Genomic DNA, 26,969 nt, shown 5'->3' with positions numbered 1-26,969 from the left:
TTTTGCAAATCTCTTTACTGTCAGGCTTAATATAAGACAGCTGGATTCTCATGCCTCGTTCTGCATTTAATCTTTTGCTTTAGGGTTTGTATGTTTCCTGGGGCTGCTGTAAGAAATTGGCTCAAAATAAGAACACAAGATGCCTTAACTAGTTTGGATCAGTGGATAGAGCATTGGCCTACGGACTGAAGGGTCCGGAGTTCGACTCCAGTCAAGGACACAAGCCCAGGTTGTGGGCTCGATCCCCAGTAGGGGGTGTGCTGGAGGCAGCAGATCAATGATTCTCTCTCATCATCGATGTTTCTATTTCTCTTTCCATCTCCTTTCTTCTCTGAAATAAAGAAATAATATAAAACATAAACACAAAAAATAAGAACACAAGAAATGTATTCTCTTATAGTTCAGGAGGCCGGAGGTCCCATGTCAGTTTCACTGCGCAGAAACCAAGGGGTAGGCAGGGAAGCGCTCCCTCTGGAGGTTCTAGAGGGAAATTCGTTCCTTGCCTCTTCCAGCTTCTGGTGGCTGATGCTGTAATGACTGAGGACACTGGCCAGGGCAAAACTGGATTAAAAAAAAAAAAAGTGAGTGTGTGGTGGTAAAGAGTACAGTTTAGAGCTTCTGCCTTGATTTGTGTTAAGCTGCCAGTGGTTTTTTTTAATACCATTAGTGCAAATACCATAGTTCTTTCAAGATAAACTATGAGATTTAAAAAAAAATTGTTCAACACTTATTTCTGCACCTGTGTCTAGTGCCAAGCATTTATATAAAAGCTCTTCTTCAGGGATTTGTTGTTGCTTGTATTTGATAAATACAAACAAAGCAACAAGTCTAGCTACATCTATAATTATATAATTGTTGTCTATCTGAAAGGCAGTGTAATTCTGCAGATGAGATATTAATTCAGTCTTTGTGTTTGAAACAAATTTCCTAATTTGGTGCGTTACTGCATCTTTGGAGAGTAGCACTGCCACGATTTCTTTCACTGACTTTTCATGTTGCAGACATTCACTGAATAATGTACAGACTTTATTAGTGTCTCAGTTACTGTGTGCCCTTCTCTAGCCAGTGCAACACAATCATTTAACCTGTGAGATGCTTCCGGGGGTTTTTCCTTTCTAGTTTGAAAAGTGGAAACACAAAAGTTTTGCCATTTAAAGATCTTGTCATGTTTAAAATCTTAAATTCCCTTTCATTTAAACTGAATTATTGGTTTCAAAATCATGCCTCAACTTAACTGGAACCATAATAGTATTTGAAACTGTCTTGTCGAATAAGACAAGATAAGGTAAATTGTTAACATCCCTAACGCCAAGGAAAAGAAAGAAGCTTTTGTTATGCTTTCCTTACTTATTTGCAGTTTCCCTAAGATTCATCCCTTTACCCAAGTGAGAGAATTCTCTGGTACTGATGTCAAGGTCATCTTTTTCAGCATCTTTAGATGTGGGAGGGTTGAGAAAGCAAGTCTTCTAATCTCCCTTTTGTAAGCCAATGAAATCCTAAAAACAAAACAAAACATAAACAAAATTTTATTTTAGAATAAGACATTAATGTCTAAAAGGAGAACAATTTCAGATAAAATTTAAATATTTAGAAAAGTTTTCAATAAATTTAAAAATATTCTCCTAAAACAAGTCAACAAAACAGACCTTTTTCTTGTGTTTCTGCCTAGGTACTAGGACAATTTAGGGATTTCATAAAACCATTTGTTGGAGGACTAATGAGGTTACAGAGATTAGGTATAAGTGAAGATAGTGCATAAGAAAACACTAGAAGTACTGAGGACAAATTGAGTTAGTTTCTGAAAACTAACATTATATAGATACTAGAAGTACTAGAAGCCCGGTACACCGGTAGGGTCCCTCGGCCTGGCCTGCGTGGATTGGCCGAAACTGGCTCTCCGATATCCCCCGAGGGATCTTGGATTGAGAGAGGGCCAGGGAGGAACCGCTGGAGGGCTCCAGGGTGAGTCAGGCCCACTTGCTCAGTCCCGATTGGCCGGACCACAGCAGCAAGCTAACCTACTGGTCGGAGCATCTGCCCCGCGGTGGTCAGTGCGCATCATAGCGACTAGTCAAACGAATGGTTGGACACTTAGCATATTAGACTTTTATTATATAGGATATACATATATAGTCTATATGTATATATATATATTCTATATGTGTATATGATGTGAACCTTAGAAGATTCTAGAAAACACGATTCAAGCACACATTTCACTTGCCAATAGAGCGATTGTATATTAGCTATTCTCTTGAAAACTTCCCTGGACACTCTGGAGAGGATGAGAGTAAAAACAACAAATAACATTTAAGTAAGATGAATACAGTTTTGACTTCATGGATCCCCAGGAAGGGTCTTAGGGACCCTCAGAAGTCACCAGACCGCACTTTGAGAACCACTGTACTAGATTCTGTTCCAGGTAGAAACTGAGGCAAGAGCAATGGATAACTTCTCTGTGGGGAGATACATATTCATGCAGTGGCGGCTGTGATCAGTTCTACACTGGAAAAGAACGGCGCGTGCGAGAGCTAGGACAGGGACACCCATCCTGGCTTGCCTGCGGGGCCAGGTGGTCCGCTCCAGGAGAGTGACCTTGACCCTGCGACCCGCGAGCAGGAGTTGGCGGGGTGGGACCGGCCTCCCGACCACTGGCCCGTCCTGGCGGTTTCCTAAATCCCAGGAGAAGAGAGGGATGGACTCGCAGGGCAGCCTGCCACCTGTCACTCAACACCGCCGGGGACCCCAGCACCGCGTGGCGCCGGGGACCCGCATCGCTCGGCCCCTCGTGGTGCGGTGGAGGGAGTGAGCGGTGGAGCCCAACGGAACCAAAAATAGGCACCCCTTGAGGCGGTCTCGGCGGCACGAGGCTGCTAACCGGAGAGGGAAACCGAGAGGGACGGGTCCCAGCGGCCACCTGGGGAGGACCACCAGGCGCGGGACCCCCGGGCTGCAGCTGAAACCCGCCCTTTTCTTTCTTGCCCGAAGTCAAACCTCGCGCGCAAGCTGTGCGAGTGCCTCTCCTCGCGGCCTCTCGCGCCCCCACGCGGCCTCTGCGGGGAACTGCACTATGCTTGTCCACGCGGAGCATTAATAAAGATTTCTTCTTCAAACAAACAGGAAGTGCCTACGGAGGCCGGGCGGGCGGCGGGCTGGGCCGGGCATGAAGCCGGGAGGCGGCCGGGGCGCGGGCGGCGGCGGCGATGAGCGACATCGTGGAGAAGACGCTGACGGCGCTGCCCGGGCTCTTCCTGCAGACGCCAGGGGCGGGCGGGCCCGCGGCCGCCAGGGCGCCCTTCTCCTCGCGGCTGGGCGGCCTCATCCGCGGCATCACCGCGCTCACCTCCAAGCACGTAAGTGCGGGCCGGGCCGGAGGTCTGGACGCCCGGGAGGCCCCGCGCGGGGAGGCCGGTGTCCGCCGCCAGCCCGGGGCTGGTCCTCCGCGGGGCTCGGACCGCGTGTGTCGGTCCATCCCTGCGTCCGTCTGGACGCGTCACTTTCCTGCCGGGACTGAGAACCGGGAGGCCGGTTTCCATTGGCCCTGACACCGACTCATGATCGGCGGGCAGATCTCTAATTCTTGAACCTGCTTGTGTTTCCTGAACGTTGAAGTGGGAAAATACCAATGCATGTTCCATAGGTTGTTTGGAGGATTGGGTGAGACACCAAGCGAGTGAAAATACAAGCGCAGAACAAGTGTCAGCACTCACCGCCTGCAAAGTTTCTTCCCTCCTCAGTTCCTTCTCTCCCCCAGTTCCTCTCTGCCAGATGTCACCCACTGGAGCAGACCCTGCCATCTGAACCTGTTGTCCAATATCTTTGGGGGGCTTGTGGTGTTTAGTTAGACCAATGCGTAGGGCAAAGAGAAAAAGCATAATTCTTCCAAAATGTACAAATTGTTGCGTGAGTCACTGCCTCAGATGGGCTTTGAAGATGAGCAGTTATTTTACAAGTGATTAAGTTCCCACAACTTTGGGTAGTTGCACAGGTTGTGTCTCACCAGTGCTTTACCGGTAGTTCTTGGTTCAAAGCTTCAAGGAGCTTATATCTTTACAAAATCACGTTACTGTGTCATAATTTGTTCAGATATATTTATGGAAGAGGTTATGTGGGAGACATGGAGGACACGCTTCCTCTTCCCAAGAAATGGGTCATTCATCTTGGGCTTGGACAAGTATAAGGGTATACAATGATATAAGTGCCAGGAGAGAGGAAAAGGCAAAGAGGGAAGGCTTTTCTTCAGAGTGCTCTGCGTGTTTAAAAAGTTCTTTTAAAACTGAAATAAGATGCTGCTGTACTGGGGAGGGTCTGCTTCACATTCAAAATTCATTATTTGTGGACTTAATGTTGTCTTAACGTTTTGTCCTTTGCTAATTTTTATAAGATGCTGAATGAAAAAAAAAATTTGGTCCCAAATTGAGGTTTGAAACTACTAGTATATGTACGGTATCTATATGAGGTAGTGCTTTACCAGTAGTTCTTGGTTAGCCACCAAATGGATACCTGCTAATTCAATGTGTAAAGATAGCATTATATTAGCCAAAAATGGGGCCAGTTTTCAAGTGCCTTTAAGAAGGTAAAATACAATGCAGAGAGTAGAAGTGGCCACATTGATATATTTATTGTGTGTTAGAGATAAGAAGTGAGGGAAAGGATGTGAGAAATAAGGAGGGAAAGATAGAGAAGAATATAGTGTAAGGGAAACAGACTGATTTTGTTTCTGCCTTACCCTGTTTCTCTATTCCATGAAGGCTTTTTAATTTTAAGGGAAAGATGTGAGAACCTTTTTGTTGGCCAGTACATGAAGAATTTTTCTTTTTCTCCACTGTTAATAAAAAAATTTTTTTTCCTACTAAACTGTCTTTAAGGGGTCAGTAATTGAGTGAAGAAAAGAGGGAGATGGGTTAGACTTGGAAATATTTATTCTTTCCAAGAATGAGTCTGAGGATTGGATAAATGCCTTTAAGCAAATCTTAAGCACATAATTTTTATAACGCTCCTTTAAAATAATGTTGATTTTTATTGAAAGTATTATAAATTATATTTTCCCTTTAAAAATACTGTTACAGCCTGGCCAGCGTTGCTCAGTGGTTGAGCATTGACACATGCACCAAGAGGTTTGCCAGTTCGATTCCCGGTCAGGGCACATGCCCGGGTTTTAGGCTCAATCCCAGTAGGGGGCCTGCAGGAGGCAGCTGATGGATGTTTTTCTCACTCTCCCTTTCTCTAAAATCAGTAAAAACATATTAAAAATAAACAAAAAGTTTTAAAAATACTGTGTAGTTTAAAAAGACAGTTGTTCATGCATTTAAATATTCTCACTTTTTCAGGAGGAAGAGAAACTAATCCAGCAGGAACTAAGTAATCTGAAAGCAGTGGTTTCTGCTCCTACAACAACACTGGTAAGTTTGCATAGTCAGCGCCAGCACATTTGGAATTTGAAATCTGGTCCACTGTGGACTCCATAGTGACATCTAATGGATCACTTGCTAAAACCTAATTTATCACAATTAGTTATGGGTGGTAGTAAGTCAGATATTAACTTTAGCCTTTTATTATTGACTGACTGCATGGAGCAAGATTTGCTTGACTAATGTCAATTTAATGCCAATGTGATGATCCTATCTGATAAAGAGGGAATATGCTAATTGACTCACGCCCTCACAAAGATGGTGGCACCCACAGCCAATAAGGAGGGAATATGCTAATTGACTGCCACGCCCTCAAATATGGCGGTGCCCACTGCACAGGATGGTGGCGCCCAGTCCCCTCATCCCCGCTGGGGCGGCAGGCATGTGGCACGGCCGAGCCTGCCCCCAGGCAGGTCCGGCTGCTCCGTGCGGCTGCCTCTGGAGTCCTCCAGTCCCCTCAGCCAGCCAGAGCCGGCCCGAGGTGCAGGCAAGCCTCGGATGGCGGCTGCCCAGCTGATGCCCAAGGCGCAGGCAAGCCTCAGATGTCGGCTGCCCAGCTGATGCCCGAGGTGCAGGCAAGCCTCAGATATCGGCTGCCCAGCTGATGCCCGAGGCGCAGGCAAGCCTTGGATGGCAGCTGCCCAGCCACCCAGGGCTGCCCGAGGCTCAGGTAACCAGGGTCTGCCGAGGCTTGCGCTGTTGGCAGTGGCAGCAGCAGAGGTGTGATGGTGGCATTGCCTTCCCCTGATCGCCGGGTTGCATCCTGCCCCTGAGGGCTCCCAGACTGTGAGAGCGGGCAGGCCGGGCTGAGGGACTCTCCCCTCCAGTGCATTAGTTTTCATGCACCGGGCCTCTAGTAATTACATAAATGTGGCAATACTCCTGAGACCCTAGTGCTGATCTTGCTGTTTTAATGTTGTGCTCTGGGAAAAGGTGAGTATATATCATTTAAAATAATATTTTCAGATCCAAATTGACACATTACTGTTATATATCTTGGAGTATAGGTTTATATATCTTGGAGTATAGGTTGACTGACTGACAAGATAAGAAAATGGTTTTCTTACTATAAAACTAAGTATATTGCCTAGCAGCTAAATCACAATCCAGTTGTTTTTAAACTTGGTTCCACATAGTTAGATTTTTCAAACAGCATTAATTTCATCAACTTTTTTTTGGTAATCCTCACCAGAGGATATTTTTTCCATTGATTTTTTTTTTTTTTTTTAGAGAAAGTAGGAGGGAGAGAAGAAGAGGGGAGAAAAAGAGAGGGAGAGAGAGAGAAACATCAATGTGAGAGAGACACATTGATTGTTTGCCTCCTGCATGTACCCTGACCAGAGGTTGGGGATCAAACCTGCAACCCAGATATGTGCTCTTAACCAGGGATTGAACCTGAGATCCCTTGGTCTGTGGGCTGACGCTCCACCCACTGAGCTAGACTGGCCAGGGCACATAAACTTTTTAATGAGTGGCTACTTTATGCAGGTCACTATAGGACTGTTCCTACATTGTTAGATTAAGACCTGTGTGTGTTTTTTTTCTTTGCTAATTTTAATATGGTTTCACATAATTAGATTTTTCCAAGCAATATTTATTCAACAGAGTTTTAGTGAGTGCTTTCTGTGTGTAAGTCACTGGGAATGTTCTCCCTCTTCCTCTAATAAAAATATTGGGTGATCATTTTGCATGAGTACATGCATGTACATGAATAGAGCACTTGTAAAGTCTGAGAGAATGTATATATTTCCTTTTATGATCAAAATATGTGGACAAAGGAAACTCAAAACTTAACTAATTTGATGTATCTATGTATATTATGTATATACTAGAGGCCCAATGCACGAAGATTCGTGCAAGAACGGGCCTTCCTTCCCCTGGCTGCTGGCACCACCTTCGCTCCGGCCGGAGCCGCCTTTCCGCCTTCCCACGCTGCCCAGAGGCCTGGAGCGGCTGGGACGGTGCGGAACGCCTGCATCCCACCCCGCCCCTGGCCACTCGGCGCCTGCGTGTGCAAATTAACCTGCCATCTTTGTTGGGTTAATTTGCATGCTCCTGATTGGCTGGTGGGTGTCACAAAGGTACGGACAATTTGCATCTTACTCTCTTATTAGTGTAGATGTTTGTGTGTGTACATAAGTCTGTGTGTATCTATAAAATCATTGTGTTTCGTAGTACTTAATAGGCATGTTAAGTAGAAATGGTTTCCCACTTTTTTAGTATGTTAGATTTCCATCTGATCTAATAAAAGAGTAATATGCAAATTGACAGTTACTCCAACATACAAGATGGCTGCCCCCTTGTGGACACAAGATGGCTGCCAGGGGAGGGCAGTTGGTGGGGGATCAAGCCAGCAGGGGAGGGCAGTTGGGGGTGACCAGGTCTGCAGGGGAGGGCAGTTGGGGGGGGACTAGGCCTGGAGGGAAGGGCAGTTGGGGGGGACTAGGCCTGCAGGGAAGGGCAGTTGGGGGGGACCCAGGCCTGTAGGGGAGGGCAGTTGGGGGCAACCGGGCCTGCAGGGTAGGGCAGTTGGGGGTGACCAGGCCAGCAGGGGAGGGCAGTTAGGAGTGACCAGGACAGCAGGGGAGGGCAGTTGGGGGTACCAGGCTGGCAGAGAAGGGCATTTAGGGGTGACCAGGCTGGCAAGGGAGGGCATTTAGGGGTGACCGGGCCAGCAGGGGAGGCCAATTGGGGGGGACCAGGCTGGCAGAGGAGGGCAGTTAGGGGTGACTGGGCCAGCAGGGGAGGGCAGTTGAGGGCGACCAGGCCTGCAGGGGAGGACCGGGGTTACAAGGCTGGTAGGAGAGGGTAGTTAGGGGTGATTGGGCCAGCAGGGGAGCAGTTAGGCTTCGATCAGGCTGGCAGGGGAGTGGTTAGGGGGTGACCAGGCTGGCAGGCAGAAGCGGTTAGGGGCAATCAGGCAGGCTGGCAGGCGAGCAGTTGGGAGTCTGCAGTCCTGGATTGTGAGAGGGATCCCAGATTGGAGAGGGTGCAGGCTGGGCTGAGGGACCCCCCCACCCCATGCACGAATTTCATGCACCGGCCCTCTAGTTTTCTATAATTGGCATCAATAAGTATAATTTTTTTTGCTACCAGGCATAAACCTGGTGAGGGCAGAACTAAGATAAATAGGTAGAAGTTAGGAAGAAGATGTTATAATATGGCCAGCCAACTCTTGACATGTTTTACAGAGTAGTCTGTCCCTGAGGTGGTCATGAAGAGGTTGGGTGAGTTTGTTAGACAATTGTAAAGAGAATTCCTGCAATGGGAAATATTGCTTCTCTAAAGCTAAGAGAAAAGCAATGTCTGTAATATAAATTTAAGTACATAATGACTTTTGAAAAACTCTGAGATAAATGTTATAAAACCAAGGTTGATACTTAATGGCTTAAATGAACACTTTTATTCCTAATCTATACTAATAAAAGGGTAATATGCTAATTAGACTGGATAGACCGTATGTCTTCCAGACGTTATTCCGGACGTCCTTCCTGACAAAGCTGGGGCGTGGCCAGCCTGCAAACTGTCCGTCGCCCCTTGCCCAGGCCAGTTCTGACCCCGAGCGGGGACCCCCTATCCCAGTCCAGGGCCCCCTTCAGGGCAGGCCAGCCGGCCCCCACCCATGCACCAGGCCTCTATCCTATATAATAAAAGGGTAGTATGCAAATTGATCCTAACGGCATAACAACCCCTGGACCAGTCACTATGAGGTGCACTGACCATCTCTTGGTTCCTTTCCCCAGCCAGCAGGCTCTGATCACCTGATCGCCACCCACGGCGGGGGTGGGGCTGGCGAGCAGGTGGGAACAGCCAACCTCTCGGTCCTTTCCCCCAGCTGTCAGGCACTGATCACCCGATGGCAACTGGGGAACCGGGGGTGGGTGGCGGCAGGGGATGTGGTGGGGGCGGAGCTGGCTGTGGGCACCTGGGGAAGATGGCCCTGATCGCAGGCCAGGCCTAGGGACTGTACCTGCACATGAACTTTGTGCGCCTGGCCTCTAGTTTATATAGAAGCCCTTTGAAGAGGGTCTTTCAGTATCTTATAAGCTTGTTTTTTCAGTATTTGTAGTCTTAATGTGGTAATGAATTAACATATTACTTTAAATACAAGTGACCTGAATTAAACCTTATTCCCCTAAGATTTTCCTATGGTTTCTTTTTAAACTCTTTATTTTACATATATACACATATAAAAATGAAATAGTAAACATTATTTTGCTTACATTAAAATATTTTATTGTTTCTGGAATCTCAGAGGGAAGGTAGGGGTGGGTGGGTGGAAAGAGATCAACCAAAGAACTTGTATGCATATATGCATAACCCATGGACACAGACAGTGTATATGGTGAAGAGGGACAGGGCGGGCTAGAAGGGGTCAATGGGGGGAAAAAGGGAATATATGTAATCTCTTAATTTTAGAAAAATAATAAAATATTTTATTGTTTCCTAAGGATTTGTAATTCAGTAATCCTATAGTATACTAACTTTAATTTTTAAATATTAGAAGTTAGAGCTTTTTAAATTTTGAAACGTTTTATTTTTATTTCTGATTAAAATTTGCTATAAGTATTGAGAATACTCAGTGATACAAATAATTAAAAATGCAAATATATTAATAAACAAATTTATAGACTCTTCTAACACAACTTATTCACTTGTGTTGTAAATATTGAAAGACCCAGTTAAAAGATTAAAGATTGGAATGGCTCTACCATTATGAAATCATATCTTGTAGTTCATAATAATTGTGAGAGTTTTGGAAAAAGAATGCCTATAGCAAACTGATGGATGTTATATACAGCATAATAATTCTGAAGAAGTTCATATGCAATTATTTATTTATTTATTTATTTATTGATCCTCACCCGAGGATATTTTTCTTTTCTTTTTTTTTTTTTTAGAGAGAGTGGAAGGGAGAGGGAAAAACAGAGAGAAATATTGATGTGAGAGAAATATATTGATTGGTTGCCTCCTGCACAAGCCCTGACCAGGGCCTGGGTCGGGGAGGAACCTGCAATTGTGCCCTTGACCGGAATCGAGCCCAGGACCCTTTGGTCCGCAGGCCGATGTTATCCACTGAACCAAAGTGGCTAGGGTGCAATTTTGTTTTTAAGTGTGAAAAATATTTTATTACAGAAATTATTACCAACATGGGAATTTTATGAATGCTTCAAGATGATAAAATATATTAAAATAGTTGGCATTCTAGAAGCCAACTCACATTACTATGGGTAATGTTTTGTCTGAGGATCGATCCTGTGTCTCACATTATGCCTAAATTTTACTTGAGGGTCATCTAGAATTATAAATAGCTACAGTAGTTGATTTATTTTATAGTATTGCGACTAACAATATATTGAAATTATTTTACTAAAATGAATACTGTTGGTAGTTAAGTTAGGGAGCAACTTTTATTTATAAAGTCTGACTTAAGGTGATTAATTTATCACACACACACACACACACACACACACACACACACACTCTTTTCAGTGCCAGGATTAAAGGATTTCCTTGTTAAATGATTACAACATAATAAAAAAATAAAATATTCTATTTATTCACAGTTACTGGATATTTTTCTTTTCAGAAAATGATGAAGGAATGTATGGTGAGACTTATATATTGCGAAATGCTTGGATATGATGCTTCCTTTGGCTACATACATGCAATCAAGTTGGCACAACAAGGAAACCTTTTAGAAAAAAGAGTAGGTATGTATGTGTTCAAGACTTAATATTGTCCTTAAAGTTCCAGTCCTATATAATAAAAGAGTAATATGCAAATTAACCACCACTCCGCTACACCCACAAGCCACGCCCACCAGCCAATCAGGAGCGAATATGCAAATAAACCCAACCAAGATGGCTGTGGCCACAGAGAGCAGGAGGGAGGCTTGTGTTTCCCCAGCAATGGAGGAAGCCAAGCTTTCCGCCTGCCCTTGCCGGCCTAGGCCTCCACTCAAGGCTACAAAGTTTCAATGATAGAAGATACATAAACCCAAATAGAAATGGCAGCAGCCATGGAGCTGGAAAGAGCAGGAGGCTAGGGTTGCCCCCGGTGATGGAGGAAGCCAAGCTTTCCGCACGCCCTAGCCGGCCCAGGCCTCCGCTTAAGGCTATAAAGTTTCATTTATAGAAGATACATAAATCTCAACAGAAATGGCTGTCGACTCGGAGCAAGCAGAAGGCTTGGCTCTGCTCCAGGCTACAAAGTTTCAATTGTAGAAGAGAAATAAACCCCAGATACCAGGGCCTCCACTTGGGTCGCCAGGGGGCGTGACCGGCCTGCAAACCACCACAGGCCCCTCCCCCAGGCCGCCTCACGACCCAAGGGAACCCCCACCCTGATCCAGGACACCCTTCAGGGCAAACCAGCTGGCCCCCACCCGTGCACCAGGCCTCTATCCTATCTAATAAAAGAGTAATATGCAGATTGACCATCACTCCAACACACAAGATGGCTGCCCCCATGTGGTCAAAGATCCTGCCCCCATGTGGACACAAGATGGCCACCACAAGATGGCCAGCAAAGGAGGGCAGTTGGGAGGGACCAGGCCTGCAAGGGAGGGCAGTTGTGGGCAATCAGGCCTGCAGGGTAGGGCAGTTGAGAGGGACCAGGCCTGCAAGGGAGGGCAGTTGTGGGCAATCAGGCCTGCAGGGTAGGGCAGTTGAGAGGGACCAGGCCTGCAAGGGAGGGCAGTTGGGGGTGATCAAGCCTGCAGGGGAGGGCAGTTAGGGATGACGAAGCCGGCAGAGGAGGGAAGTTGGGGGCAACCAGGCCTGCAGGGAAGGGCAGTTGGGAGGGACCCAGGCCTGCAGGGGAGAGCAGTTGGGGGGGACCAGGCCTGCAGGGGAGGGCAGTTAGGGGTGACCAGGCCTGCAGGGGAGGGCAGTTAGGGGTGACCAGGCCTGCAGGGGAGGGCAGTTAGAGGCAAACAGGCTGGCAGGGGAGCAGTTAGGCATCAATCAGGCTGGCAGCGGAGTGGTTAAGGCAGCCGTGGGCAAACTATGGCCCGCAGGCCGGATCCGGCCCGTTCGGCTGTTCTGTCCGGCCCGCGGAGCCGAAAGAGCGGAGGGTTCTCTTGCTCTCCTCTCCGCTCCTTTACTTTGAATTTATATTAGTTCACACAAACACTCCATTCATGCTTTTGTTCCAGCCCTCCGGTCCAGTTTAAGAACCCATTGTGGCCCTCGAGTCAAAAAGTTTGCCCACCCCTGGGTTAGGGGGTGATCAGGCTGGCAGCCATAAGCGGTTAGGGGCAATCAGAAAGGCAGGCAGGCGAGCATTTGGGAGCCAGCAGTCCTGGATTGTGAGAGGGATGTCCGACTGCCCGTTTAGGCCCAATCCCTGTGGGACATCCCAGTTGGACATCCCTCCAGGGGTCCCAGAATGGAGACGGTGGAGGCTGGGCTGAGGGACACCCTCCTCCCCCGTGCACGAATTTCGTGCACCGGGCCTTTAGTTACTATATAAAATGAATGATGGCAGGTATCTATATATATATAAAAGCCTAAGCGACCATTACGACCAAACAACCGGTCGACCTGTCGCTGTGATGCACACTGACCTCCAGGGGACAGACACAACACAGGAGCTGCCTCCTGGTGGTCAGTGCTTTCCCATGGCCAACCTCCCGCGGTCCCTCCCCCTGGCCGGCCAACCTCCCGTGACCCTTTCCCCTGGCCGGCCAACCTCCTGTGGCCCCTCCCCCCGGCCGGCCAGCCCCGATCACCCCAATCGGAACCTCCCGATTGGTCCTGATCGGCCCTGATTGGCCCTGATCAGGACTGGGCAAGATGTCCCAATCAGCTCCGATTGCCGGCCAGGCTGAGGGACCCCCATCTGTGCACGAATTCGTGCACTGGGCCTCTAGTATAGTATGTTTTTAGAACATTGCCTTGTAGTTTCCAAAGTTTTATACAGGTAATAGTACTTCAAAACTCAGAGCCAATAAATAAAGTCAGTTTTCCTGATTCATAGCATTTTGAAGTTATAGAGATTAAAAATTGTCTGTTCCTGTGATGATGGTTGGATGACTATCCTATCTAATAAAGAGGGAATATGCTAATTAACCATCACTCCGTCACAAAGATGGCTGCACCCACAGCTGAGTCCAAGTTCCCATAAGGAGCCTTAACGAGCAATCAGCAGGGACCTGAGGCTACGCCCTCCCCCGCCCCCGTGGGGCTTGACGGAACGTCAGGCCAGCAGGGCTTGCAGGGGATCTCAGGCCTCGCCCCCCACCTGGTGGGGCTTGACAGGGACCTCAGGCCACCTTCCACACCCAGCAGGGCTTGACAGGGGACCTCAAGGTGTGCTTCCCGTCCTGGTGCTGGGCTAGGGGACCTCAGGCTGCTCCCCCCGCCCCAGTGCCAGGCCGGGGGACCTCAGGCCGTGCCTCCCACCAGGTGGGGCTTGACACGGGACCTCAGGCCATGTCCCCCACCTGGCAGGGCTTGACAGGGGACCTCAGGCCGCACCCCCCACCCGGCAGGGTTTGACAGGGGACCTCAAGGTGTGCTTCCCGTCCTGGTGCTGGGCTAGGGGACCTCAGGCTGCTCCCCCTGCCCCAGCGCCAGGCTGGGGGAGCTCAGGCCACGCCCCCCACCAGGTGGGGTTTGACAGGGGACCTGAGGCTGCGCCCCCCTGCCTGGCTGGGCTTGATGGGGGACCTCAAGGTGCACCCCCAGTGCTGGGTCGGGGGAACTCAGGCCATGCCCCCACCCAGTGGGGCTTGACAGGGGACCTCAAGGTGCACTTCCCGTCCTGGTGCTGGGCTAGGGGACCTCAGGCTGCTCCCCCTGCTCCAGCACCAGACCGGGGGACCTCAGGCCGTGCCCCTCACCTGGCAGGGCTTGACAGGGGACCTCAGGCCACGCCCCCCACCAAGCGGGGCTTGACAGGGGACCTCAAGGTGTGCTTCCCATCCTGGTGCTAGGCGAGGGGACCTCAGGCTGCTCCTCTGGCCCCAGTGCCAGGCCGGGGGACCTCAGGCCATGCCCCCCACCAGGTGGGCCTTGACAGCGGACTTCAGGCTGCACCCCCACACCCTGGCACCAGGCCGGGGGACCTCAGGCTGCACCCCCCGCCCCAGCACTGAGCCAGGGGACCTGAGGCTGCGCCCCCCTGCCGATGGGGCTTGACAGGGGACCTGAGGCTGTTACCCCTCCCGCTGCTGGGCCAGGGGACCTGAGGCTATGCCCCCTGCCTGGCAGGGCTTGACAAGGGTGGGACTGGCCGGGTCTGGATCTAGCCCAATGTGGGCGGGGGGGGCGGCTGGGTCAGGGTCTCATGCGATTTTGAGGTGCATGTGGGTGAGCGGGGACTTGACTCTGGGTCCCGTGGTGTGCCCCAGACTCTGACAGGAGGAAGGTTTTCATATACATTTTACTAATTTTCTTTCATCTCTGACACTTCTATTATAGAGAAAGAGCAAATAGCAATATTAAATTATTTCCTCTAGTTAATCCCCTTTTAATGTGCACAAATTTCGTGCACCGGGCCACTAGTGTATATATATTTGTCAAAACTCATTAAACTAGGCCTGGCTCAGTGGTTGAATGTCGACCTATGAACCCGGAGGTCATGGTTCAGTTCCTAGTCAGGGCACATGCCCAGCTTGTAGACTTGATCCCCAGCAGGTGGCTTGCAGGAGGTAGCTGATCAATGATGCTCTCTCGTCAATGATTCTCTCTCATCATTGATGTTTCTATCTTTCTCTCCCTCTCCCTTCCTCTCTCTGAAGTCAATCTGTAATAATAAAAGTATAATATGCTAATTAGATCGGACAGCTAAACAACCTTCCGGACGACCTTCCGGATGAAGCTGGGGCTGTGAGGGCCAAGCCCCTTGCACGAATTTTGTTTCGTGCATTGGGCCTCTAGTAAAAATATATTATAAAAAACCTCATTAAACCAAAATGGGTGAACTTTCTTATGTGCAAATTATATATACCTCAGTAAAGCTAATTTTTAAAAGTCTGTCTAACCTCATTAGCTTAATGATCAGAAATGTTTCTTTATAGAATAAAACTGAAATTGACTTGAATAATTTTAAATATCCTGTTCTCAGTTTCACATATGTTAGCTATGAGGATTAGAGGCATCTTTTTATTTATTTATTAAAAAATTCTATCTATTGATTTGAGAGAGAGGGAAGGAGGGAGAGAGAAAGAGCGTTTTGTGTGTTCCACTTACTTATGCATTTATTGGTTAACTGTATGTGCCCTGATGGGGATCAAAGGTACAACCTTGGCGTATGGGGATGATGCTCTAACTAACTGAGCTACCCGGCCAAGGCCTAGAGGCATTTAAACATTTTTTTTGTCTCTATGATCAACCTTTAGGGCTATTAGGAAAAATTCTTTCAAGGACTTAAAACTTCTATTCATATAGATTTGGCTTTATATCAGAATCCCAAGAAGGAAGCACTTTAGAATAATAAAGGACTAGAGCATGTTGTTTATTGAAAGGAGTTGATAGTGTCATGTTGTCAAGGACCAGCATTCTTCACAAGTTACAGTAACTTGTGCTGTCATATGGTGGGATGCGGGGGAGATGTCTTGGTAAAGATTCTCAGACTATATACACACAATATTCCACTTGTTGAACCTCACTCTACCCAAAATAGGCTTCCTATTCTAGACTTGTTTTCTTCCCTCAAGTAGAATGTCCTTTGGCATCCTGTCTCTTCTTTTCATATTCCAAATGAAGTTTGAACTCTTCTGTCATCATTTAGGTGGCTCCTACATCTGTTATCTTACGGTGTTGTCTTTTCACATTTAATGTTTTAGCTCCCAAACTAATTCTAAGATCCCTAACGGCAGGAAATTTTGACAACACTAGATAGTCAATAAATATTGGATGGTTGTTGTTGGTGGTATTTTGTACAACTCTTTCTATATTCTGCTTTTTAGACTTCCATGTAATTCTTTTCATTTTCACTTATTTTAAAAATATGTGGCCCTAGCCCTAACCGGTTTGGCTTAGTGGATAGAGTGTCGGCCTGCAGACTCAAGGGTCCCAGATTCGATTCCGGTCAAGGGCATGTACCTTGGTTGCGGGCACATCCCCAGTAGGGGGTATGCAGGAGGCAGCTGATTGATATTTCTCTCTCATCAATATTTCTAACTCTCTCTCCCCATCCCTTCCTCTCTGTAAAAAATCAATAAAATATATTAAAAAAAAATATGTGGCCCTAGCCAGTTTTGCTCAGTGGATAGAGCATCGGCCCACGGATTGAAGGATCCCGGATTCAATTCTGGTCAAGGGCACGTACCTTGGTCGCAGGCTTGATCCCCAGCCCCGGTCGGGTATATGTGGGGAGACAACCAATCTATGTGTCTCTTTCACATCGCTGTTTCTCTGTGTCTCTCCACCTTTTACATGTCTTCATTCTGGTACTATTGCCTCATTAACTCTCGTGAGATTATTAATGCTACTTTTGGTATTTTCTCTGATGAAGAAAGCCTTCTTATTTTTCATATTAATATTGTTAAGTAAATGAATTTCAGTACCCATTAAGTCAGGCATTAAGTTAGGTGCTTTATCTTGTGAGATAGTATTTCATTTTATAGAGGAGAAAATGGAGGCTCAGAAAGATCAAGTCACTTGTCCAAGGTCATAGAGCTAATGAATGGTGGAGCCAGAATGTGAACCCAAAGTTCTATGAGTCAAAGCCTGTATTCTTATGCTATACCTCATTCTTAGTCATAGCGAGTATACTCTATAATCATAGTTGTCATTCTTTGTTTTTATGAAACCTTTTTCATTCTTTTGTCATAGAATATCTTTTTTTTCCCCTCGTTTCCTGATTGTGAAAACAGTTAGGAAATTTTTGTAACAGAGTTAAGATTTCATGTAGATAATCTTTGGATTAGTTTGTTGTTCTTGTAATTTGACATTGGTGACTTGGATGTGGGTGATACCCTAGCTGAACAGATGAGTTCTTAGCAATCTGATAAGACCTAATCTCTGCTTTAATGTTCTCTAGGGTTTTTCTCATCTCTTTCTTGGCCCTGGTTAGGTTTTTAGTTTCCCTTTCATGATTGTGCGAGTAACAGCACTTCTCCTTTGGTGAAGATGTTGTAGTCGGTCACGCTACTTGGTTGTGAGAATAGGAACTTTCTTTTTTTAATCTTAATTGTTGAAAGTATTACATACGTCCCCTTTCCCCCCCCCCCCATTGACCCTGTCCAGCCTGCCACAGGCCTTCAGCACACTATAGTCTGTGTCCATGGGTTATATGCATATATGCATACAAGATCTTTGGTTGATGACCTCCCACCTTCCCTCTGAGATTCCACACTCTGTTCCATGCTTCCATGTCTCTGGATCCACTTCGTTCATCAGTTTATTTTGTTATTTAGATTCCACATATGAGTGAGATCATGTGATACTTTTCTTTCTCTGACTGACTTATTTCACTTATGATACTCTCCAAGTCCCTCCATGCTGTCTCAAAGGGTAAGAGATTCTTCTTTTCTTCCTGCTGCATAGTATTCCATGGTATAAATGTACCACAGCTTTTTTATCCACTCATCTACTGATGGGCACTTGGGCTGTTTCCAGATCTTAGCTATTGTAAATTATGCTGCTATGAACATAGGGGTGCATACATTCTTTCTGATTGGTGTTTTGGGTTTCTTAGGATATATTCAAGAGGTGAGATCAGTGGGTCAAATGGCAGTTCCATATTTATTTTTTTGAGGAAACTCCATACTGTTTTTCATAATGGTTGCTGTTAGAGTCTCTGAAGGAGGAACATATGAGGCCAAAAGGGGTGAAGAATGATAAATTTACTAGAGGCCTGGTGCACGAAATTTGTGCATGGGGCGGGGGGAAGAGGGATCCCTTAGCCCGGCCTGCACCCTCTCCAATCCGGGACCTCTTGGGGGATGTCTGACTGCTGGTTTAGGCCTGATCCCTCCCTCTTGCAATCCAGGACTGCTGGCTCCTAACCGCTCACCTGCCTGCCTGCCTGATGCCCCTAACTGCTCCCCTGCCAGCCTGATTGCCCCTAACCGCCTCTGCCTGCTGGCCTGATCGCCCCCTAACTGCTCACCCCTGCCAGCCTGTTCGCCCCTAACTGCTCCCCCCTGCCAGCCTAATCGCCCCCTAATAGCTCCCCCCTGCCAGCCTGATTGCCCCTAACTGCTCCCCCCTGCAGCCTGATTGCCCTCTAATTGCCCTCCCCTGCTGGCCTGACTGCCCCTAACTGCTCTCCTCTGCTGGTCTGATCACCCCTAACTGCCTCTGCCTTGGCCCCCGCCACTGTGGCTTTGTCTGGAAGGATGTCCGGAAGGTGTCCGGTCTAATTAGCATATTACCCTTTTATTAGTATAGATTAAGTCATCTGGATACCAGATGGGCTGAGCCCCAAAATGGCACCAGCCCCCAAAGACGGGAGTCAGAGGTTTTTAAAGGACTCTAGGCGGGCTTTTTCTGGGTGGAGCATTCTCTGTGCAGGTCTGGATTCTGGGAAACTCCGGAGGAGAGAGATAATGGTCTTAGCAAGTGGAATGTGGTCTAAGCAAGTGAAATGTCCATTGTGAAGTGGCCTAAAGGTCAGTTCCCAGGTGAAGGGGTATTGATTCAATTATTTGATCAGACCTAACAGTTGCACCAGTATGCATTCCCACCAGCAGTATACTAAGGTTCCCTTTTCTCCACATCCTTGCCGGCACTTATCATTGATTGATTTGTTGATGGTAGCTATTCTGACATGTGTGAGGTGATACCTTATTGTTGTTTTAATTTGCATCTCTCTGATAATCAGAGACTGAGCATTTTTTTCATATGTCTCTTGGCCATCTGTATGTCCTCTTTGGAGACGTGTCTATTTAGGTCCTTTGCCAATTTTAAAATTAGCTTGTTTGTCTTCCTTTCGTTGAGTTGTATAAGTTCCTTATATATTTTGGATATTAACTCTTTTCAGATGTATCATTGCCAGATATGTTCTCCCATATAGTGGGCTCCCTTTTTGTTTTGTTGATGGTTTATTTTGCTGTACAGAAGCTTTTTATTTTGATGTAATCCCATTTATTTTCTCCTTAGTTTCCTTTGCCTTAGGAGATGTATCTGTAAACATATTGCTACTAGAGGCCTGATGCACGAAGATTTGTGCAAGAATGGTCCTTCCTTTCCCTGGCTGCCGGCACCGCCTTCGCTCTGGCCATAGCCGCCTTTCCGCCTTCCCACGCTGCCCAGAGGCCCAGAGTGGCTGGGGTGGTGTGGAATGCCTGTGTCATCGCCATGGCGACAATGCAGACATCCCATCCTGCCCCCTCGGCGCCTGTGTATGCAAATTAACCCACCATCTTCGTTGGGTTAATTTGCATACTCACTCCTGATTGGCTGGTAGGCGTAGTGAAAGTACAGTCAATTTGCATCTTACTCTTATTAGTGTAGTTGAGAGAAATCTGAGATTTTGCTGCCTATGGTTTCTTCTAGGATTTTTATGGTTTCACGACTTAAACTTAAGTCTTTTATCCATTTTGAGTTTATTCTTGTGTATGGTGTAAGTTGGTGGTCTATATCATTTTTTTTGCATGTATCTGTTCAATTTTCCCACCACTGTTTATTGAAGAGACTGTCTTGACTCCATTGTATGCTCTTGCCTCCTTTGTCCAATATTAATTGAGTGTAATGGCTTGTGTCGATTTCCTGAGTTCTCTGTTCTGTTCCATTGATCTATGTGCCTGTTCTTGTGCCAGTACCAGGCAGGTTTGAGAACAGTGGCTTTGTAGTATAGCTTGAAATCTGGTATGTGATTCTTCCAACTTTGTTTTTATTTTTCAAGATTGCTGCAGCTATTCAGGGCCTTTTTTGATTTCATATAAATTTTTGGAGTATTTTTTCTAGCTCTCTGAAATATGCCCTTGGTATTTTAATGGGGATTGCATTGAATCTAGATTGCCTTGGTTAGTATGGACAGTTCAATGATGTTGATTCTACCAATCCATGAACATGGTATATTCTTCCACTTGTTTATATCTTCTATCTCTTTTTTCAATTGTCCTGTAGGTTTCCAAGTACAGGTATTTTGCCTCCTTGGTTAAGTTTATTCCTAAGTATCTTAATTTCTTTGTTGTAGTGGTAAATGGGATTGTTTGTTTAGTTTCTCTTTCTGTGAATTCATTATTGGTGTATAAAGAAGCCACTGATTTTTGGGTGTTGATTTTGTATCCTGCTACATTGCCAAATTCATTTATTAAATATAGTAATTTTTTGGTGGAGTCTTTAGGGTTTTCTATGTATAATATCATGTCATCTGTGAATAATGAGAGTTTTACTTCCTCCTTTCCAGTTTGGATGCCTTTTATTTCTTCTTCTTTTCTGATCGCTGTGGCTAGGACTTCCAGTACTATGTTGAATAAGAGTGGTGAAAGCGGACATCCCTGTCTTGTTCTTGTTCTCAGGGGAAATGGTTTTAGTTTTTGCCCATTGAGTATGATGTTTGCTGTAGGTTTGTCATATATGGCCTTTATCATGTTGAGATATGCTTCTTCTATTTCCACTTTGCTGAGAGGTTTTTGTTTTTTTTTTTATCAAAAATGGGTGTTGGATTTTGTCTAATGCTTTTTCTGCATCTATTGATATGATCATGTGATTTTTATTTTTAAATTTGTTTATGTGATGTATCATGCTTATTGATTAGTGAATATTGTACCAGCCTTGCATCCCTGGAATAAATCTCACTTGGTCATGGTGTATGATCTTTTTAATATATTGCTGGATCCGATTTGCTAGTATTTTGTTGAAGATTTTAGCATATATGTTCATCAGGGATATTGGCCTGTAATTCTCTTTCTTTGTAGTATCTTTATCTGGTTTTGGAATTAAGATAGTGCTGGCCTCATAAAAAGAGTTTGAAAGTGTTCCTTCCTCTTGGATTTTTTGGGATAGTTTGAGGAGTATAGGTGTTAGTTCTTCTTCGAATATTTGGTAAAACTTCCATGTGAAGCCATCCGGATCTGGGCTTTTGTTTGCTGAGAGTTTTTCTTTTCTTTTTTTTAAAAAATATATTTCTTTATTGATTTCAGAGAGGAAGGGAGAGGGAGAGAGAGATAGAAACATCAATGATGAGAGAGAATCATTGATTGGCTGCCTCCTGCACGCCCTCTACTGGGGATCGGGCCCACAACCTGGACATGTGCCCTTGGCCGGAATTGAACCTGGGACCCTTCAGTCCGCAGGTCGACGCTCTATCCACTGAGCCAAACCGGCTAGGGCGAGAGTTTTTCTTATTACTGCTTCTGTTTCATCAGTTGTAATTGGCTTATTCAGGTTTTCTGATTCTTCCTGATTCAGTTTTGGGAGACTGTATTTTTCTAGGAATTTATCCATTTCATCCACATTGTCCAGCTTGTTGGCATATAGTTGTTCATAGTATTTTCTTAACAATCCTTTGTATTTCTGTGGTGTCAGTGGTTACTTCTCCACTTTCATTTCTGATTTTATTTGGGTCCTCTCTCTTTGTTTCTTGATGAGTCTGGCTAACTGCTCATCAGTTTTGTTTATCCTTTCAAAGAACCAGCTCTTGGTTTCATTGACCTTCTGTATTGTTTTTTTAGTCTCCATGCCGCTTATTTCTGCTCTAATCTTTATTATTTCCTTCCTTCTACTTACTCTGGGCTTTTCTTGTTCTCTTTCTAGTTCTTTAAATTGTAGGGTTAAATGGTTTATTGTTGATTTTTCTTGTTTTTTGAGGTATGCCTATAGTGCTATGAAGTTCCCTCTCAAGACTGCTTTTGCTGCATCCCAGAGACTTTGGGTTCATTTTCATTTGTTTCCAGGAAGTTTTTTATTTCTTTCTTGATCGTTTTGGTAACCCATTCATTGTTTAATAGCATGCTATTTAGCCTCCATGTGTTTGAATGTTTTTGGGTGTTTTTACTGTAGTTGATTTCTAATTTCATTCCACTGTGATCTGAGATGATGCTTGATGTGATTTCAGTCTTCTTGAACTTGTAGAGACTTGTTTTGTGCCCTAGCATGTGGCCTTTGTGAATGATCCATGTGCACTTGAGAAGAATGTATATTCTGCAGCTTTGGGGTGAAATGATCTATAAATGTCAATTAAATCCATCTGATCCAGTGTGTCCTTTAGAGTCACTGTTTCCTTGCTAGGTTTTTGTCTGGAAGATCTATCCAGTGAAGTCAGCAGGGTGTTCAAGTCCCCTACTATGACTGTATTGTAATTTCTCCCTTAAAGTCCTCTAGAAGTTTTTTTTTTAATATATTTAGGTGCTCTTATATTGGGTGCATATATATATTTACCAGGGTTATATACTCTTGTTGGATTGACCCCTTTAGTATTATGTAGTGATCTTTGTTGTCTCTTGTGATGGCCTTCATTTTGATGTCTGTCTTGTTGAATATGAGTATTGCTACTCCAGCTTTTTTTTTTTTCTTTTCCATTTGTATGGAAAATATTTTTCCATCTCTTCACTCTCATCCTGTGTGAGTCTTTTATTCTGAGTTGGGTCTCTTGTAGACAGCATATAGTTGGATCATGTTTTCATATCCATTTAGCTACCCTATGCCTTTTGATTGGAGTATTTAATCTGTTTACAATTAGGGTTATTATTGATAGGTACTTATTTATTGCTATTTTAATTCTGTATGCCTAGGTTTCTCTCTCTGTTTCTTCTTCTCATTACAGCAGTCCCTTTAGCATTTCTTGTAATGCTGGCTTGCTGGTGATGTATTCCTTTAGCCTTTTTTTTTTTTTTTTTTTTTTTTGGTATGGGAAGCTCTTTAGTTGACCGTCTATTTTGAATGATAGCCTTGCTGAATATAGCAATCTTGGTCTCAGATCCTTGCTTTCTATTACTTTGTGTACTTCATGCCATTCCTTTCTGGCCTGTAGAGTTTCTGATGAGAAGTCAGGTGTCAGCCTTATGGGAGCTCCTTTGTAGGTAACAGTTTGCTTTTCTCTTGCTGCCTGTAAGATTCTTTGTTTTTAATTTTTGGCATTTTAATTATAAAGTGTCTGGGTGGGCCCTGTTTGGGTTCTTCTTGCTTGAGGTTCTCTGTGCCTCCTGAACGTGTGTGAATTTTTCCTTTACCAGGTTAGGGTTGTTTTCTGCCATTATTTCTTCAAACATGTTTTCTATCCCTTTCTCCCTTTCTGCCTCTTCTGGCAAACCTGCTATTCTAATATTGTTATGTTGCACGTTGTCACACAGCTCCCTTAAGCTGTCCTCCTGTTTTTTTAATTGTTGTTCTTCTTTTTTTATTTTTTGGTTCTCTGATTGAGCGATTTTTTTCAGCCCTGTCTTCTGATTAACTGATTCAGTCTCAGCTTCCCTTAATCTGTTGTGCATTCCTTCTAATGTGTTCTTTATTTGTGTTATGTCATTCTTTATTTCTCTTTCCATAGTTAGTATATCTTTTCTCATGCTGTTGAGCATCTTTACCATCATTACTCTGTACTCTGCTTCAGATAAATTTCTTGTCTCCATCTCGTTTATCTCTTTTTCTGGAGAATTCTCTTGTTTTTTTTTTTCATTTGGGGATTGTTTTTTTCATTTGGGGATTCATTTTGGCTGCCTGTTTGGGTTTGTGACTATGTATTAGGTAGATCCTCTACACCTCTCAATATCTAGTGCAAGACAGTGTCAAATTCTGTTTCTGACTAATTAGATCAGGAAAAGACTCAAAGCCTCCAGAGACCTCCTCTGCCTACAGACTGATAGGATTTTGACTTGAATTGCCCTCAGGCAGTCATCCTCTGGTGTGGCGAGAGTTTTTTGTTTTTTTTAATAGGGTGGGGCAGTTGCTTCTGCCTGGAGGCTTAATTGTTATTTTTAGTTTCTTAGGTGGCTTCAGGAATGCCACACCATGGGGCAAGGTGTCTTCCATTAGCGTGGTTCAACTGTCTTCCCCTCAGATAAGGCTGCCTGTATAGCAATTGTGTGTGTGTGAAAGAAGTCCTTCACTATGTGAGGGAATGACTCAGCACAGGAAACCAGGGGAGCTGGGGGTTGTCTGCCTTCTGAGCTCTAATCCCTGAATCCCTAATCCTGGCTTCTGCTCACACAGTTCCAGTCCACTCTGCCCTCCTTCTGCTGGAGCACAAGGTGGGTGGCTCCACAGGGAATTTTGTGCTTTGGCTCTTTAAGAGAGTACCTGAATTTCCAGCTGTCTCTCCCTGGCTGACAGCAACCCAGTTGTTTTTCACAGCCAGATGTTATGTGGGTCCCCTTCTCAGTTCTGGTGCTCTCTGCTGGGGGGCCCAGATTGGGGATTAGACCCCAGAGTTCTCAGTGGCAACCCCCCACAGCTGAGATATCTCTCTGGAACTTCAGTTGCTGTCTGTGGGCGCCTAGCCAGCCCTTTCGTGCCTCTGCCCCTCCTGTCAGTTTCTATTTGACCTCCACTTTCGGTCCTTGGGTACCAGGGTTCTCTCCAGCGAGTCTTCCATTGATTATTCAGGAAGTTTTTCTGTATTTTAGTTGTAATTCCAGTTTGTTCCTGGGAGCCTGCCCATGCAGCATGCACTTATTCCGCCGCCATTTTTAATCCTCTCCAGAGCTTCTTTTAATAGGTTTCTGTGCAGATCCATTTGGCATCAACTCCCAGTCTCTGATGATAGTGTAAACAGAAAAACATCCAAACCTGTAGGGAATTTTTATAAATTTACTAGAGGCCTGGTGCACGAAATTCATGCACTCGGGGGTGGGTCCCTCAGCCTTGCCTGTGCCCTCTCGCAGTCCGGGAGCCCTCAGGGGATATCCAACTGACAGCATGAATCAGCAGTCAGACATACGTAGTGCTGCCGCGGAGGTAGGAGAGGCTCCCACCACTGCTGCGCTCGCCAGCCACGAGCCTGGCTTCTGGCTGAACAGCACTCCCCCTGTGGGAGGGCCCTGGCCACCAGGGGGCAGCTCCTGTGTTGAGGGTCTGCCCCCTGGTGATCAATGCGCATCATAGCGACTTGTCATTCTGCTGTTCCGTCAATTTGCATATTAGCCTTTTATTATATAGGATTTTAGCCAAGCAGAGGATACACCTGAAAGCAACATCTCAAGGGACTCAGAATAGGAACTTTCCATATTTTTCCCATGTTCCCAAACACACACATATAGTGTAGGTGGTGTGTAATGATGGGTATAGTTAACAATAGAATCACTAATGAAAGGGCTGTAAAGATTTGGGAAGAATGAAAAACAATGAAGACAGGATTCAGGGGATAGGGCCTCACGGTAGACTGTGTGGAGAGAAGGAACAACATAGGGGTTAAAAACATGAACTAACTCCTCCTGGCTAGGTTTGAGCCTTGGCTCTACCATGTAATAGGTATAGACCTTGGGCAACTACCATTTTGGGTCTTCATTATTATATCAGGGGTAATAATATCTATCCCATAGAGTTGTGAGGATTAAATGAGGTGAGGCTTGTAATGTAGTTGACCCATAGGAACTGTCTAACAAATGTTCCTGAGGTATTGTTTATGGCTTAGTATATGATTTACATCATAAGGCTTGATATTAGGTGGTAGCTCATTCAACAACACAGATAGCCAGTAACACACTGTTAACTCTAGTAGCTATTAGTTTTTGAGTAACTCTTGTGTTTGGTTACAGGACAGAAAATGTTTTGATAGATTTTGTAGAGATATGCACAAAACATAGCTTATATTTCTAGTGTCTACACGACTTTAAGTTGGTACACACAGTCTCTTTTCCACTTTAGGTATATCCTGTGAAATATGTAATTCTCAAAGATTTCAGGATGAAGAACTCTTGAAATCTTTCTTACTAGAGGTTTTGATCTTCATATTTTACAACTTGTTTTCATATTTACCTACAACTGGTATCTTTGACACTTAATTTTGGAATATAGGATTGCTTTGTTTAAATTCTTGGGAAACATTGTGATGAGACTTTTCCCTTCAAATTTTATAGGTTATTTGGCAGTGTCTTTATTTCTACATGAAAGTCATGAACTGTTGCTTCTCCTTGTGAATACAGTTGTAAAGGTACTGTATTGTATGTTGGTTATTATGAAGTCGGAAATTATTTCTGCAGGCACCTGACATATTTCCTTAGTCATATTGAATTAGATATTTTTGGAAGAAGGTAGGTTTACAGAATGGGCGTAGAAAAATCTTTTTATTATTTATTTATTTATTTATTTTAGAAAGATCTTTTAGATCAGTGTCTGTATCTGCAAAATGGGGATAATAATAGAACTTAACTAAGTTGTGAAGGTTGGATGAAACACTATGTAAAGTAGTGGTAGCTACTGCTGCTGTAAACTTATAACTCAGATCTCCAGACTCTTAGTTCTGGGTACTTACATGTTGTTGTCTCTTTCTCTGGGATCTGTTCTAAAGGGATGGAGATGTAAACTGAATCATTATTTTAAATTCTAAAAGTAATCCTCCTCCTATATAATAAAAGCCTAATATGCTAAGTGTCCAACTGTTCGTTCGACTGTTCAACCAGTCGCTGTGATGTGCACTGACCACCAAGGGGCAGATGCTCCGACTGGTAGGTTAGCTTGCTGCTGGGGTCCAGCCGATTGGGACTTGGCGAGATGGGCTGGA

General features: G+C 45.1%; 1 protein-coding gene across 1 annotated transcript in view; it reads left to right on the top strand.

Moving 5' to 3' along the window:
- Positions 1-3,131: 3,131 nt before the first annotated feature.
- Positions 3,132-26,969, top strand: part of AP4E1 (adaptor related protein complex 4 subunit epsilon 1) — a 78,214-nt gene continuing 54,376 nt past the window's right edge. Inside the window, exons 1-4 of the mRNA XM_080642556.1 lie at positions 3,132-3,353; positions 5,331-5,402; positions 11,002-11,125; positions 26,326-26,399. Of these exons, the coding sequence (XP_080498682.1) occupies positions 3,204-3,353; positions 5,331-5,402; positions 11,002-11,125; positions 26,326-26,399 (420 nt within the window). The 5' untranslated portion in view covers positions 3,132-3,203. The remainder of the gene's footprint in view (positions 3,354-5,330; positions 5,403-11,001; positions 11,126-26,325; positions 26,400-26,969) is intronic.

This window comes from Plecotus auritus (genome assembly GCF_963455305.1).
Source record: "Plecotus auritus genome assembly, chromosome: 1".
NCBI lineage: Eukaryota > Metazoa > Chordata > Mammalia > Chiroptera > Vespertilionidae > Plecotus > Plecotus auritus.
Note: the sequence above shows the minus strand (reverse complement) of the source record. Positions and strands in the feature narration are given on the sequence as shown.